This window comes from Rhincodon typus, chromosome 9 (assembly GCF_021869965.1).
Source record: "Rhincodon typus isolate 14 chromosome 9, sRhiTyp1.1, whole genome shotgun sequence".
Taxonomy (NCBI): Eukaryota; Metazoa; Chordata; class Chondrichthyes; order Orectolobiformes; family Rhincodontidae; genus Rhincodon; species Rhincodon typus.
Genome location: NC_063340.1, coordinates 5,472,085 through 5,485,780, shown reverse-complemented (window position 1 = coordinate 5,485,780; position 13,696 = coordinate 5,472,085). Strand labels below are relative to the sequence as shown.

The window sequence follows — 13,696 nt, the reverse complement described above, 5'->3', positions numbered from 1 at the left end:
TGATAGAGTTCTAGATACTTTCTAAATGACATCAAGAGATATGGGGATAATGTGGGAAAGTGGTATTGAGGTAGATGATCAGTTATTATCTAGAACAATGAAGCTAGCTTGAGGGACTGAATGGCCTACTCTCACTCCTATGTTCCTGTGGTATGATGACATGACAAGCTAACACTGTGTCAGCTTTCATGTAAGGAGATGGGAGACCAGTAATAAAGAGTTGGAGGAGAGGGGTTAATGTAGTATGGAGAAAGATCAAGTGGCCCTGGACAGTGTTTAAAGTACAGTGATGGGGTAATTGTGGGACTTGAGCATCTAAATTTGAAGCAACCTTCAGAATAAAATTGATTTATGTTCCAGAAAAACATTCCTAATCTAGATGAAAACCAATTATTTGGATCACAATGCAAACTCAAAATATAATAATATTCTAGCATAAGTGAATTCAATTACAATTTGAGAATAAAGACATTTATTTCCCCAAGGATTATGAATATATGGGTGGAACCACAGCCAGATGTGCATTCATCAATATTTCTAAAGGAAAGCTGAAATGATAATTTGATTAAGAACAGGATTGAGCATAAATGGGAGATAATAAAGGAATCTGTGAATGATTCTTAATGATTCTGTGAATGATTTTTCCTGAACTAATTGGACTAGAAAACTGCCCAGTGAATAGGACAACCAGAACGGATTAAAAACGTACAATGTAAGTTAAGGATGAATAGCAAGGTTAAAGTTACTATAGTTCTGTTGGACCATAGGGCTGCTCTCTGTCATTAGAGAGATGGAGAGAGAGAGAGATGATTGCTAGTGTTTTCACTGAGGATTACCAGGCCTCAGATGAGGGGAGAAGTTGAAACAAAGAGTCCTTCATGATAACTTCTGCTGGTGTGGGAATTGAACTCATGTTGTTGACATCGTGCTGCATCTCAAAACAACCCTACAGCCAACTGAGCTAACTAACCCCCAATATTGAATGTAGATACAAGGTTGGATATTCTTATGTTTTGTAAATGGCAAGGAGTAAAAATGCGGTTGCTTTTGGTCTATAATATTGCAGGTAATATGGGCCAGACTTCAACTCCATCTCAGCGAATGTTTTTGTGAGTGATTGAAATCTGACAAGTCCACAGAAGGAAAGAAGTTGTCTTTTCTCCTTCCAGTCTTCCTTACTCTACTATTCAAATTGACTGAATTGAATCCATTAAAATCAATTGTATTGGTTTCTGTTACCTCAGCAGCAGTGAGACAGGATCTAACCACACCAGTTCCACTCCCATACATCTGAGCTAGATTGTATAAGGCCAGGGCATGACCAGCTTGGGAGGCATGGTGAAAGTACTTGACAGCCATTTTATAGTCTTTCTTCACACCTAAGCCAGCTGCAATGAAAATTGTTTACATTCAATTAATCATGGCACAGCGTATTGTGTAATGTACTTTTCAGTAGCACTGCAAAAATGACGTCATTTTCCTCCTTACCATAGTGCATAACTCCAAGTTGAAACTGTCCATCTACCCAGCCCTTCTCAGCTGCCTTCTTAAAGTATTTTAAAGCCTCTTCATAATCCTGAAACAGAACGTAAAATGAAACAGGAGTGCTACATTAGAGACACACATTGTAAGGTCTTGTTTCCTATTATACAAGACAGATTTCCCAGAGAAGGACACTTACCACTGGCACTCCTTTTCCATAAAGGTAAGCTAATCCTAAACCCGTCAGTCCAATAGGGTTGCCCTGCAATATGATATTAGATAAAATATTGAAGATTGGCAGAAAGAACAGGGAAGTAGGGGCTGTGGACCCCATTTAGAAAATGACAATCACATAAACAATTGTTCAGGATAGAATCAGGAAAAAGGTGGGCTGTTTGGAAATAGCCAGTATGGATTTCTAATAGGGAAATCATGTTTGACAAACTTGCTGAAGCACCTTTACAGAGGTAACAAACAGGTTCAGTGAGGGTAAAGCAGTTGATGCCGTGCACGTGGACTTTCAAAAGGCATTCATTATTGTGCCACACAACAGACATGTGAGAAAAGTTCTAGCTCATGGAATAAAATGGACATTGGTGACAAGGATACAAAATTGGCTGAGCACCAGTGGAATTGTTCATCTTGCAAGTTCCCTCCCAAGATATCCCCATTCCAATGGTGAAGCCAAGGGGGGTGTCTGAAGCATCAAAGGACTATTAAAAACCCACTGCACCCCTAAATTACAGGTTGACACTACTGCAAATGTGGGTTGGCAGCATCAGAACTGTTGATGGGAAGACAGCTCCAAATATAGCTTTAAAAAATTTTACTTCCAGGGCTATAAGTCCAGCATTATCAAAAAGTACAAGAACAAGAACAGTCCTATTGAAAATAAAAGTCTTCCAACTCCAACTGGAGATATTGTATCTGGAGCCTATCCAGTTTGATAGAAGGTGAAATTAATAGAATAGAATATCCTTTATTGTCATTTGTACTTCAATACAGAAATATAGGAGTACAGCGAAAAGTTTTTACAATGGCTGCCTTTTAGTGGCACCATCTTAGATACAAGTACCTGGGTATAATTCTTACAGAGTAAAAAAAAATACAGTGGTTTACACAAAGAGGAGTAAAGGAAAGCATAAGAATTACTTACAGAGATAGTTACAACATAGCGAAAAGGTTTTAAATTATAGTCCAATAACAGCAGCTCAGCATATGACACCAGGCTCAAGTCCAGCATCGCTCCAGCCTCCAGTCTGCGCCTCACCAGCACTCAGCAGCAACCAGGTAAGTTGCGCTGTACTGGGATTCATACTTCGGCCCTTCCATTGCTCCAGGACTTGCCCCAACCACCCGCCACCGTCGCTCCAGGGACATGGCCTCTCTGTCGCCACCTCGGGCTCTTGCTCACTGCCTGTACAATGCTCTGGGGCTGCTTTCCCCATGTGCTGCTGCGGGGCTCCTCTCTGTGCTGCTCTGGGGCTCACAGCCCATGCACTGCTGCAGGGCTCGCTGCCCACGGTGTTCCAGGGCGTGAGAGCTCACTACTGTGGACCTGCTGCCAGCTCCGGTGCTGAGGGAGAGAAAATAAAAGAGGGAGAGAAAGAAACAGGGGGATAAAGAACAGGCGAAGCAGAGGAGCTCCGACAGGAGCATCCTACTCTGCTGCCATCTTGACATGATAACTGAATGAGAGAAAAGGAATAATAGCCCAGAGATATTAGTACATACTTAAGGTTCTTAACGTAGAAATAGGAGGAATCTTCTATTCATAAAATGCGGCAAACAGTCATACAATTGGAACCACACATTGAGCCAGAAATTAAGAAATAACCAGATACTACAAATCTCAATGAAGCTGATCCAAAACAACAAAAGGGAGCTCTGAGAGGGATACTGAACTTCCAAGTTTAACAAGAATACAATCAAGGAGAATTATGAAGCCTCCTGGAATTTTGTATCTGTGATATCAGAGATTTTGGGAGAGATGTGACAGTACATAAATTCAATTGCAAAAAGGGACAAAGCCAAGGTGTAGGGGTGGGGAAGGTGTAGTATTAGAGTTTGTGAGATGCAGTGTCTGGAACTGCGTTAATAGCATCTCTTATAATGATTTTGTAAGAGAACAAGTGACAGAAATTATGCAGAATCATGGCTTCACCACCATAAGGCCCAGTCATGTCCAGCTTTATAGTTTATTGATGTATACGAAATCACTTGTTGTTTGAACAGATCAACAACTGAGTAATCATTCCGAAGCCACATTAAGTAATATGCAAAGTGAATTAGTTGGCAGGTCTGCTTTTTTATAATTTGGTATTGGTGTATTATACCATGAAATGGATGATGGATTATCAGGGCCACTGATTAATGGTATGTGGCTAAGTCCTCTTTTGCTATTATAACAAAGCATTCTGAGAACTTTACAAGTGTTCTGGAGATTAGGTTCCCATACATTTACCCAACATTCTGTGTAAAGCCTTTACGTATAGACAGAAAAGTTTGCATTTCACCAAAACAGTCACTTCAATAATTAAATAAAATATGCTTAAGAGGTTCCTAATTAAATGGAACTATTTTCTTAGGAATTATTTATTCATTAACAAAAACAGGGCCTAATTAATTGCTTCTCTGCAATTAACTAATGAATTCGAATATGCATAGCTCCCTTTGTACAAAAAGACAAGAGTGGAACCTGCTGAAGCTTACATATTCCAAGGAAACACTTGTAAAGGTCTCAATGAAAAGGAATTCATTAACTAAATAAATTAAATGTATTTAAAAGGTGCCAATTAACTGGACAGTTACTCAATAATGAATTTATTTATTGAAAGAACACAACAATTCCCAGTTAAAAGGGCATGTAAATGAACATGAGGAAGAAGAGAAACTGAAAAATCATTGATTGAGTGCTCCAAGAGCAGTTCATGTGCTGCAAGGAAACACTTACAAAAGTAGTAAAATGTGTTTACTGTCAACTGGAGCAGATTTCTTGTCAAGCGACTAAATAAAATGGCTTTGGAGTGTTTTTCTTTCTCTTGGTAGGAGCATATCAGCAGAGGATCAATTGGAGGGAGAAAGTAAAAAGCTCATGTGCAGAGAAACACAAACATTTCAAACAAAATTTGCATGTAAACGTAGCAGGCATTTGGGGCAATCGGCTATCAAAGTCATTTGGCAGAATGCCTCAGCGTCAGCACTTTCGAATTAGCACCAAGATATCGCTTGGCTGATGGTGAGAAGGGCACTGCCCATCAGATCCTTTTTGTAGACCTGGACTCTCTGCGCCACTACACAGTGCCCTCAAAGCAGCTGCAGGGGTGGGATGTTGGTGGAGGGGTGTGGTTGAGACTGACTTTCCTGACAAGGGAGATGTGTGACAAAATCCAATGTTTGTTTGTTCTTAATATGCTAAGACTTTACAGAACCAAACTGCTGCAGTGACTATGTATATAAAGATTTTTATGAATAAAATATATTTTTGAAAGAAAAAATGGTAAATTAAACAAAATGGTATCTGTTGCAGGTTTCCCATCAGATCTGAAAGGGGAAGAAAGATGGAAATAAAGATTGTGTAGTAGTCAAGTAGAAGTTTACACACTGTTAGGAAATGTTTGCGAGAAACAATAAAACCAGATGCTAATTAAATTACAGGAGGTAACAAGGTGTAGAGCTGGATGAACACAGCACGCCAAGCAACATCAGAGGAGCAGGAAAGCTGACATTTTGGGCCTAGACCCTTCTTCAGAGATAACCCTTGTTATAACCCTTGTTATCTCAGATTCTCCAGCATCTGCAGTTCCTACCTCTCGCTAATTAAATTACAATTGGCTTGCTTAGCAATTACTGAAGAAAATAAAATAGTACCTAGAGTATGCTTCTAGCTGGATCCAGAGTGAGTAAATGACAATGAAAAAGGAATAGGGATAAAGGCTGACACCAAAAAGATGCCCAAATTCATTTATTACAATGCAAACAGAATGGGAGGGAATAAAATTAGATCTGGAGTAGATTTCTCATTTTATTTGGAATGGTCTAATAAATTAGTACAAAATGACTATAAAGATTATTATCCATAAGGCCTCACCACAACTACACTTTTCAACATTGTATTAAAAAATAACGTGCAAACTCAACTCGAGGATGAAGAAAGACCAACATTTTTGCGCTCCTCCTGTTGTAGCATGAGTCCCTGTACAGTCTCACGAAGGTTCGGCCCTAACGGGAATAAGTGACAATACCTTCTTTTTCCTGACATCCCAAGAATTGTAAACAGTGGGATAAATAAAGATTGCTTAATACAACAGGTATGATAAGTCCATAACTGCACCTGAACTGAATTTTGTTGATGCGCGTAAACAACAATGATGGACAAGACTGGCAGCTCAATGTTCCTTTCCTAGATGCTGTAGGAAAGATAGAAAAGGAGGCAAGAAAGGAGGGAGGGGTGACGTTTTTGATTAAGGAATACATTACTGCTGTAATTAGGGAAGATATTTCTGAAAAATCGTCCAGTGAAAATATATGGGAAGAAGTTACAAATAAGAAAGGAAAGATCATTTTGATGGGATTTTACGATCGGCCTCCCTTCAGTCAGGGAGAAATTGAAAAACAAATATGTAGGGAGATCTCAGATATATGTAAGCATAATAAGGTTGTAATAATTGGGGATTTTAATTTTCCAAACATTGACCTGGGACTACCATAGTGTTAAAGGTCTGGATGATGAAGAATTTGTCAAATGTGCTCAAGAAAATTTTCTTTATCAATATGTGGATGCTCCTACTAGAAAAGGAGCAAAACTAAACCTTCTTTTGGGCAATAAGGCAGGGCAAGTGACGGAAGTAAAAGTGGGGGAACACTTTGGGTCTAGCGATCATAATTCTATTAGTTTCAAAATGGTTATGGAAAAGGATAAATCTTCCATAAAAGTTAAAGTTTTTAATAGTTGTAAGGCAAATTTTAATGGTATGAGACAAGAGCTTTCAAAAGTTGATTGGAGTAGATTGTTGAATCAGAAATAGTAGGAACTGCAGATGCTGGAGAATCCGAGACAACAAGGTGCAGGGGTAGATTGTTCGCAGGTAAAAGGATGTCTGACAAGTGGGAGGAGTTCAAGAGTGTGATGGGGACAGTTCAGAGGCATTTTGCTCCTGTTAGAGTGAAGGGTAAGGCTGGTAAGATTAAGGAATAATGGATGAATAAAGATATTGAGGTTCTAGTCAAGAATAAAAGAGAATCTTTTTTTAGATATAGACAACTTGGTTCAATTGAATCTCTTAATCAATATAAAGAATCAATATATATATGGGGCATTCTTAAGAGAGAAATCAGGAAGGCAAAGAGGGGATATGAAATAACACTGGCAAACAAAGATAATACAAAGAGATTTTACAAATACATTAAGAGCAAGAGGGTAACTAGAGAGAGGTTTGGGCCTCTTAAAGATCAAGGAGGTCTTCCTGTTGAACCCCAGGAGATGAAAGAGATATTAAATGAATATTTCACATCGGTTTTTATTGTGGAGAAAGAAATAGAGTCTAAAGAATGCTGAGAAATAAACTTTGATGTTTGAAAAGCAGTTCACATTACAGAAGAGGAGGTTTGGGAGGTCTTAGAGAACATAAAGGTGGATAAATCTCTGGGACCTGATCTAACGTGTCCCAGAGTGGTGTAGGAAGAAAGGGAGGAAATTATGAGACCCCCATGCAGCGATATTTACATTATCTGTAACTGCAGGTGAGGTGCCTGATCGACTGGAGGGTGGCTAATGTTGTCCCTTTATTTAAGATAGCTTGTAAGGAGAAACTGGGGAACCATAGACCTGTAAGTCTGACTTCAGTTATGGGTAAGTTGTCGGAGGTGATTATAAAAGATAGGACTTATGGACATTTAGAGAGGCAAAAATTGATTTCAGCTGGTCAGCATGGTTTTGTACAAGGAAAATCGTGTCTCACAAATTAAAATTTAGGGGGATCACCCCTTTAGGAGAGATGAGGAACTTTTTTTCTCTCTCAGAGGCCTCTGTGACTTTGGAAGGTGGTGGGAGCAGGATCATTAAATATTTTCAGGTGGATGTAGGTTGATTCTTGTCAGGCAAGGGAATTGAAAATAATTTCAGATAGATGGGAATGTCAAATTCAGAACACAAACAAATCAGCCATGAATTGAATAGTAGAGCTGGCATAAAGGCACGAATGGACAACTTCTGCTCCCAATTCATACGTTCAGATGTTCAAATGTGTTAGGCTTACCCGTTCAGCTGCCATTCTGAAGTACATTAGAGCAGTTTCATTATTCTGAGGCACAATTTCGTTCCCTTCAGAATACATCTAGAATTCAGAATACATAGTTAAAGTGTTCCTTCATTCAAGATAGTTGAACACAGAGGTTTGGAAGTGAAGCAGTGAATCAGGTTTGGGACGATCAGCGATGGCCTGCAGTTTTAAAGCGGGGGAGGGAGACACACAGCTAGCTAAATATTTTTCTATTATGTACCTTTTCGGTGATGGACTGTCAATTGTATGCATATGGTGGACAAACTGGGGATTCACTTCTGCGCACGTAAACAGAAACAGACTGAAATTGTGGTTATTGTGCATGTTTATAATGTGAATGTGTATATAAATGCTTGTTAACAGCAGTTACTATTATTGCTTACAATTATTATTAAGCTTATTATTGTGTGGAAAGATTGGCTATAGTTCCAACCTGCACCATCCTGCTCTTTTTTAAGGCCTTGCAGCTATACTGGGTTTTCCTGAAAACGGCTTGTGAGAAATTGGTAGTGTCAGCAAATTTCTCAGCTGCTGAGCAGAATCTTCTTGCAGTGCTAGAGGATTTGGCTGCTGGTTGGAAAACTAACAAAGTGACCCATGCTGCCTTTCCCAGGGGAATCCTACACGTTGATGATGTCTCCCTCTGCAATCCAGTCTCCTGTGTGTTCAGAAAGAATACAGAATAGCTCGGATGAGACCATAGCTACTGCTGCTGGAACTGCACCCCGGGAGTTCCAGAGTCACAGAGGGTCCAGGACAAGGGTAAGTGGGTGACGGAGAAGTTCTGCTGTGTTGGGGCTATAGGGAGAGGCAACACAGAGTTGGTCAGAAGCAAGGGCAGGAGCTTAGCTCCCAGTGGTCCCTCTATCAGGAACTGACTGTCTTTGATTCAAACTATGTCCCCCGATCCGAATGTGAGAAGCTGGGTAGCAATGGGCCCACCTCCATCTGGGTTAATCCCAGTGGCACTTAAACCCCTCAGTGAGCATCAGTGCTGCAAAATTGGTTATGAGCCTTTTCGCCCAGAAGTTAACTCTGGCAGATGCAGGAAGGCAGCAAGGTTCAGGTACACCATCAGTTGAGCCTGATTAAATGCTCTTTCTGACTCCAACTACGCCAGAAGATTCTGCTCAAAGTTTTCTCTGAAATATTCAGTGGCGGTCAGTTGGCCCAGCTGGTTAGAGGGTGGTGCTAATAATGCCAAGGTCACGGGTTCGATCCCCATGCTGACTAAGTGTGTCAGATTCTAGCCACGAGTTGCATGCTTTGCGTCCTGACGGAGGCTTGCATGGCAGTCTCTGCTTATTGAGGGGGCTAAGGCTTTTTTCATTGCAGCGAAGAAGGATGACAGGTGACTTGATAGAGGTGTACAAGTGAGAGGCATAGATAGAGTGGATAGTCAGAGACTTTTCCCCAGGGTGGAACTAACTATTATGAGGGGGCATAATTTTAAGGTGATTGGAGGAAGGTATAGGGGAGATGTCAAAGGTAGGTTCTTCACACAGAGAGTGGTGGGCGTATGGAATGCGCTGCCAGCAGTGGTAGTGGAGTCAGATACATTAGGGACTTTTAAGTGACTCTTGGATAGGCACATGGAGGATAATAAAATGTAGTGTATGCAGGGTAGATTGATCTTAGTAGGATAATACGTCGGCACAACACTATGGGCCAAAGGGCCTGTATTGTGCTGTGCTGTTCTGTGTTCTATGTTCTAATCAAGTAATTTCTTATATAAACGGATAGGCACCTATATCTATGATTTATAGGAATTGCTCGAAGCAAAATATCTGTTCATTTTATCTGTTGCTCAAAATGAAATATGTTTAAAGACACATCGTCAATAAGCCTTACTTCAAATCATCACTTTCTGCCCTCTATAGGGAGTCTGTAATATTGCATGGAAATCATAAATAAGTTCAACCAACATTGTGTTATCTGGCTTGGCCTGTAATAGGTAATGTCAGATCACCACACATAAGTTTACAAGCTCAATGTAAAATACATTTACATCATACTCTGCTTTATAACCAAAAAGTCAATCACATAAATATGCTCTGCAACACAAATTGCAATTTTTACATGAACAATTATGATGAAAAGTATGTTAATGCAAAAGGCCAAATAATGACCAATTTTCAAAGCTCTACTACTATTACCTTTCCTAAAAAGCCCAAGGCATTGGTACTGCCACCATGAGCAGCCTTCGATAAGTAGTAGAAAGCCTTCTAAACAGAGAGAGAAAATAGTTTATTCAGTTTATTCCAAACGTCCTGTTGAATTTGCAATTAAGCCTCTACCTATGTTATATCATAAATGAGTCTTAAAGTTGAGATAGCATATTTACAAAAGGTATTTTTATCCTGTGTTTTTCTTCTCCCTCTGTTAAAGACACTGACATTTACATTTCTGCACATGCAAGTTGTCTCTCAGTAGCTGAAAAGACATTTTTCATGCTTTGTGCCTTGACAGGTTCACAGCCAAACACAGTCTGAAAGTTAGTGCACATTCACATGTCTACTCTCCAGTCCTCTCTCCAGATGGTGACCAGGAGCAAGATCCCTTATTGACTTTCCCCTGCTTGCAGCAGAAAAGGTCAAGGCCCATTACAGTTCTCTAATGACACTCCAGTTAACTTGGCACAGAATGGAAATGGAGTTTTCCGGTCTAAGTGGCTCAGTTACATCTTGAAATGTCTGGTTTTAATCTCTCCACCACTGGTTGACATGCCAGTTTGGAATTGTCCCCAGTAACCTATTTTACTCTCCACCTCTTTTTACTCCTTTAAGATGTGCCATAAAATGTTTCATTTTAAAACATAAGACCAAACTTTGATTGCCTGCCTTAATGTCTCCTTATGCGGCTTGGTGTCAAATTTAATCTGATCACTGTCCTGTGTGGCACCTTGATAATTTAAAGATTCTACAGAAAAGTCCAACATCATGAATTCAGGGGAATTTAGGAGAAACTTCTTTACCCAGAGTGGTTAAAATGTGGAACTTGTTGCCACAGGGAGTAGCTCTGAGGCAAGTAGCGCAAATGCATTTAAGAGAAAAGCTAATATGGAAGAAAGGAATGGAAGCATTGGTGATAGTCAGATCAAGAGGATGGAAAAACGTGTGAAGCACAAACAACAGCATGGGCCAATTAGGCTGAATGGCTTGTTTCTATGCTGTGAATGCTACAGCGTTATAAAGTTGGTTTGCAGGTGTAGCAGGTTTTTCCAAGAACTGAAATGGAATATTGTCCTTCATTGCTAGAGGGATTGAGTTTAAAAATGGGGAGGGTATGTTGTAGATGTGTAGGGAGCTGGTGAGGCCACACCTGGAGTACTGTGTGCAGTTTTGGTCTCGTTACTTGACAAATTGGCACTGGAGGGGATGCAGAGGAGGTTCACTAGGTTGATTCCAGAGTTGAAAAGGTTGGCTTATGAGGAGAGCTTGAGTAGACTGGGGCTATATTCATTGGAATTTACAAGAATGAGGGGGGATCTTATACAAATATATAAAATTATAATGGGAATAGATCAGATAGAAACAGGGAGGTTGTCTCCAATGGCGGGTGAAACTAGAACAAGGGGGCATAGCCCCAGAATAAGGGGGTGCAGATTTAGGACTGAGTTGAGGAGGAGCTTTTTTGCCCAAAGGGTTGTGAATCTGTGGAATTCCCTGCCCAGTGAAGCAATTGAGGCTACCTCATTGAATGTTTTTAAGGTAAAGATAGATCAATTTTTGAACAGTAGGAGAATTAAGGGTTAAGGCTAGCAAGCGGGTAAGTAGGGCTGATCCACGAAAAGATCAGCCATGATCTTACTGAATGGCGGTGCAGGCTCGAGGGACCAGATGGCCTACTCCCGCTCCTGTTTCTTATAACCAAAAACAGAAATTGCTGAAAAAGCTCAGCAGGCCTGGCAACATCTGTGGAGAGAAATCAGAGTTAACATTTCAGATTGAGTGACCCTTCCTCAGAACTGGGGAAGGGGATCACTCAACCCAAAACGCTAACTCTGATTTCTCTCCACAGACGCTGCCAGACCTGCTGAGCTTTTCCAGCAATCTCTATTTTTGTTTCTGATTTACGGCATCTGCAGCTCTTTCAGTTTTTATCTCCTATTTCTTATGTTCTTCTGTAGGTTACAGGAGCAAAGGAGAACTGCATTTAGAAATTGTGTATCTTATTGTAGCACTGATTTGCAGCTCATGCCGATCCAGAACTTCATATGCATTTTTGTTTTTAAATGCATTTTTTTCACAGAATTCTTACACACACTTGCATTTTTCTTTGATTGCTTTCCATCTAGACATAGATTCAAAAGGGCCCTTCCTCTGATGCGCCTACCTCATAGTCTTGTTCTATTCCTTTTCCTCCTGTTAGGTGGAGCTGACCAAGACCAACCTAGGATGGAAAGCATTTTGAATCAATTTCAGACTGCTAAAAATGGCAAACCCTATCTATTCTCAAAAATGTAACAAGCAATAAGTAATTTAACCTGTTGACATAGAACATAGAACATAGAACATTACAGCGCAGTACGGGCCCTTCGGCCCTCGATGTTGCGCCGACCTGTGAAACCAATCTGAAGCCCATCTAACCTAAACTATTCCATTATCATCCATATGTTTATCCAATGACCATTTAAATGCCCTTAAAGTGGGCGAGTCTACTATTTTTGCAGGCAGGGCATTCCACGCCCTTACTACTCTGTTGAGTACTTGTTTTTTTCATAGACATTACTAAAGATTGAATTATTTGCTTTTGAAAGAAACCTGCCACAATGTAAACTGCTAAAAATATGCAGCTAGCCTTTTTTAAAGTAAATCTATAATCTGGACACGCAAATAAAAACTACAATTTACCACTAAATTCAAAGGTCTTTTATGGAGCAATAATTTATGCATAATTCAAGTTGGTTAACTTTGAACTAAGTGGGGTGGTTAGTATTAACAACTATAATTTCTTTTAAGTGGAGTGGGGCTAGCTGAGCTGCTCTTGCAGAGAGCTAGCATGGAGAGGATGGCCCAAATGGTCTTCTTTTGAATGTAATAATTCTATGTAAATAATGAAGGGATTGGAGAAAATGTTTAATACTGAAAATGAACTTCAAAAAGCCAATTTTTCCAGCGACTTTTCAAACACATACAGATACAAACTTAAGTAAAAATAAAAATCTGCAAGATTTAAAATGAACAATTCCAAATGTTTGGTCACATCTGCTTAAAGTAATAAAGCAGAGGGTCTTTTGGTTAAACCAAATTTGACAAAATTAAGGAGGTGCAGTTTCATACCTGTGACTGAAGATCTCCTTTCTCTGCAATGAACTGATAGTACTGGTACAAATCTAAATCCATTATTTCACCGTTGGAGCTAAGATTCTCAGCCCTTTCTGTCAGTCGAACCTTTTCAGTCAGAATTTCTCCAAAAAGAGCAACATTATCTGCCACTGTTTGTGTGTTATAAAAAAGAATTAACCTTTGTATGGTCTATTGTATAATACTATTGTATGCATAATAGTATATTGTATGAGCTCCCACCCTCTTTGCAAACAAACTGGATTTACATAAAGGTATCAGAGTGCTAAAGCATTTGTGTTATTTGTGTTAAAATTTAAAAGTGGCAATTTGATGTATGCAAAATTTAATTTGTATTGGCAACAACACAAGCTTAGGAAGAATCTCCATGTCAAGGAATAATTAGAAATGAGAATTAGGACTGAAGTTAAGGGAGCACTTGAATTAATGTTCAGCTCTTCCTCTGATATTTCAAAGCATTAATCAAAAGAACATACAAATATGGCTTTGATCATCCTGCTGCTCACATCCTAATTTGTAAAAATGTCCTATTCACCCATTGTGCGTATGTTTGCTGACTTACATTGGCTCCCAGTTGGAACATGTCTTGCATTTAAAATTATTGTCCTTTATTTTCATGTGCCTTCT

General features: G+C 39.7%; 1 protein-coding gene across 1 annotated transcript in view; it reads right to left on the bottom strand.

Annotated features, from left to right (window-relative positions):
• LOC109934240 (SEL1L2 adaptor subunit of ERAD E3 ligase) overlaps nucleotides 1-13,696 on the bottom strand; it is a 29,721-nt gene that overhangs the window by 10,742 nt on the left and 5,283 nt on the right. Inside the window, exons 5-11 of the mRNA XM_048601159.1 lie at nucleotides 13,046-13,200; nucleotides 12,099-12,155; nucleotides 9,920-9,988; nucleotides 7,740-7,817; nucleotides 1,682-1,744; nucleotides 1,489-1,576; nucleotides 1,240-1,388 (exon numbers count right to left, since the gene is read on the bottom strand). Of these exons, the coding sequence (XP_048457116.1) occupies nucleotides 1,240-1,388; nucleotides 1,489-1,576; nucleotides 1,682-1,744; nucleotides 7,740-7,817; nucleotides 9,920-9,988; nucleotides 12,099-12,155; nucleotides 13,046-13,200 (659 nt within the window). The remainder of the gene's footprint in view (nucleotides 1-1,239; nucleotides 1,389-1,488; nucleotides 1,577-1,681; nucleotides 1,745-7,739; nucleotides 7,818-9,919; nucleotides 9,989-12,098; nucleotides 12,156-13,045; nucleotides 13,201-13,696) is intronic.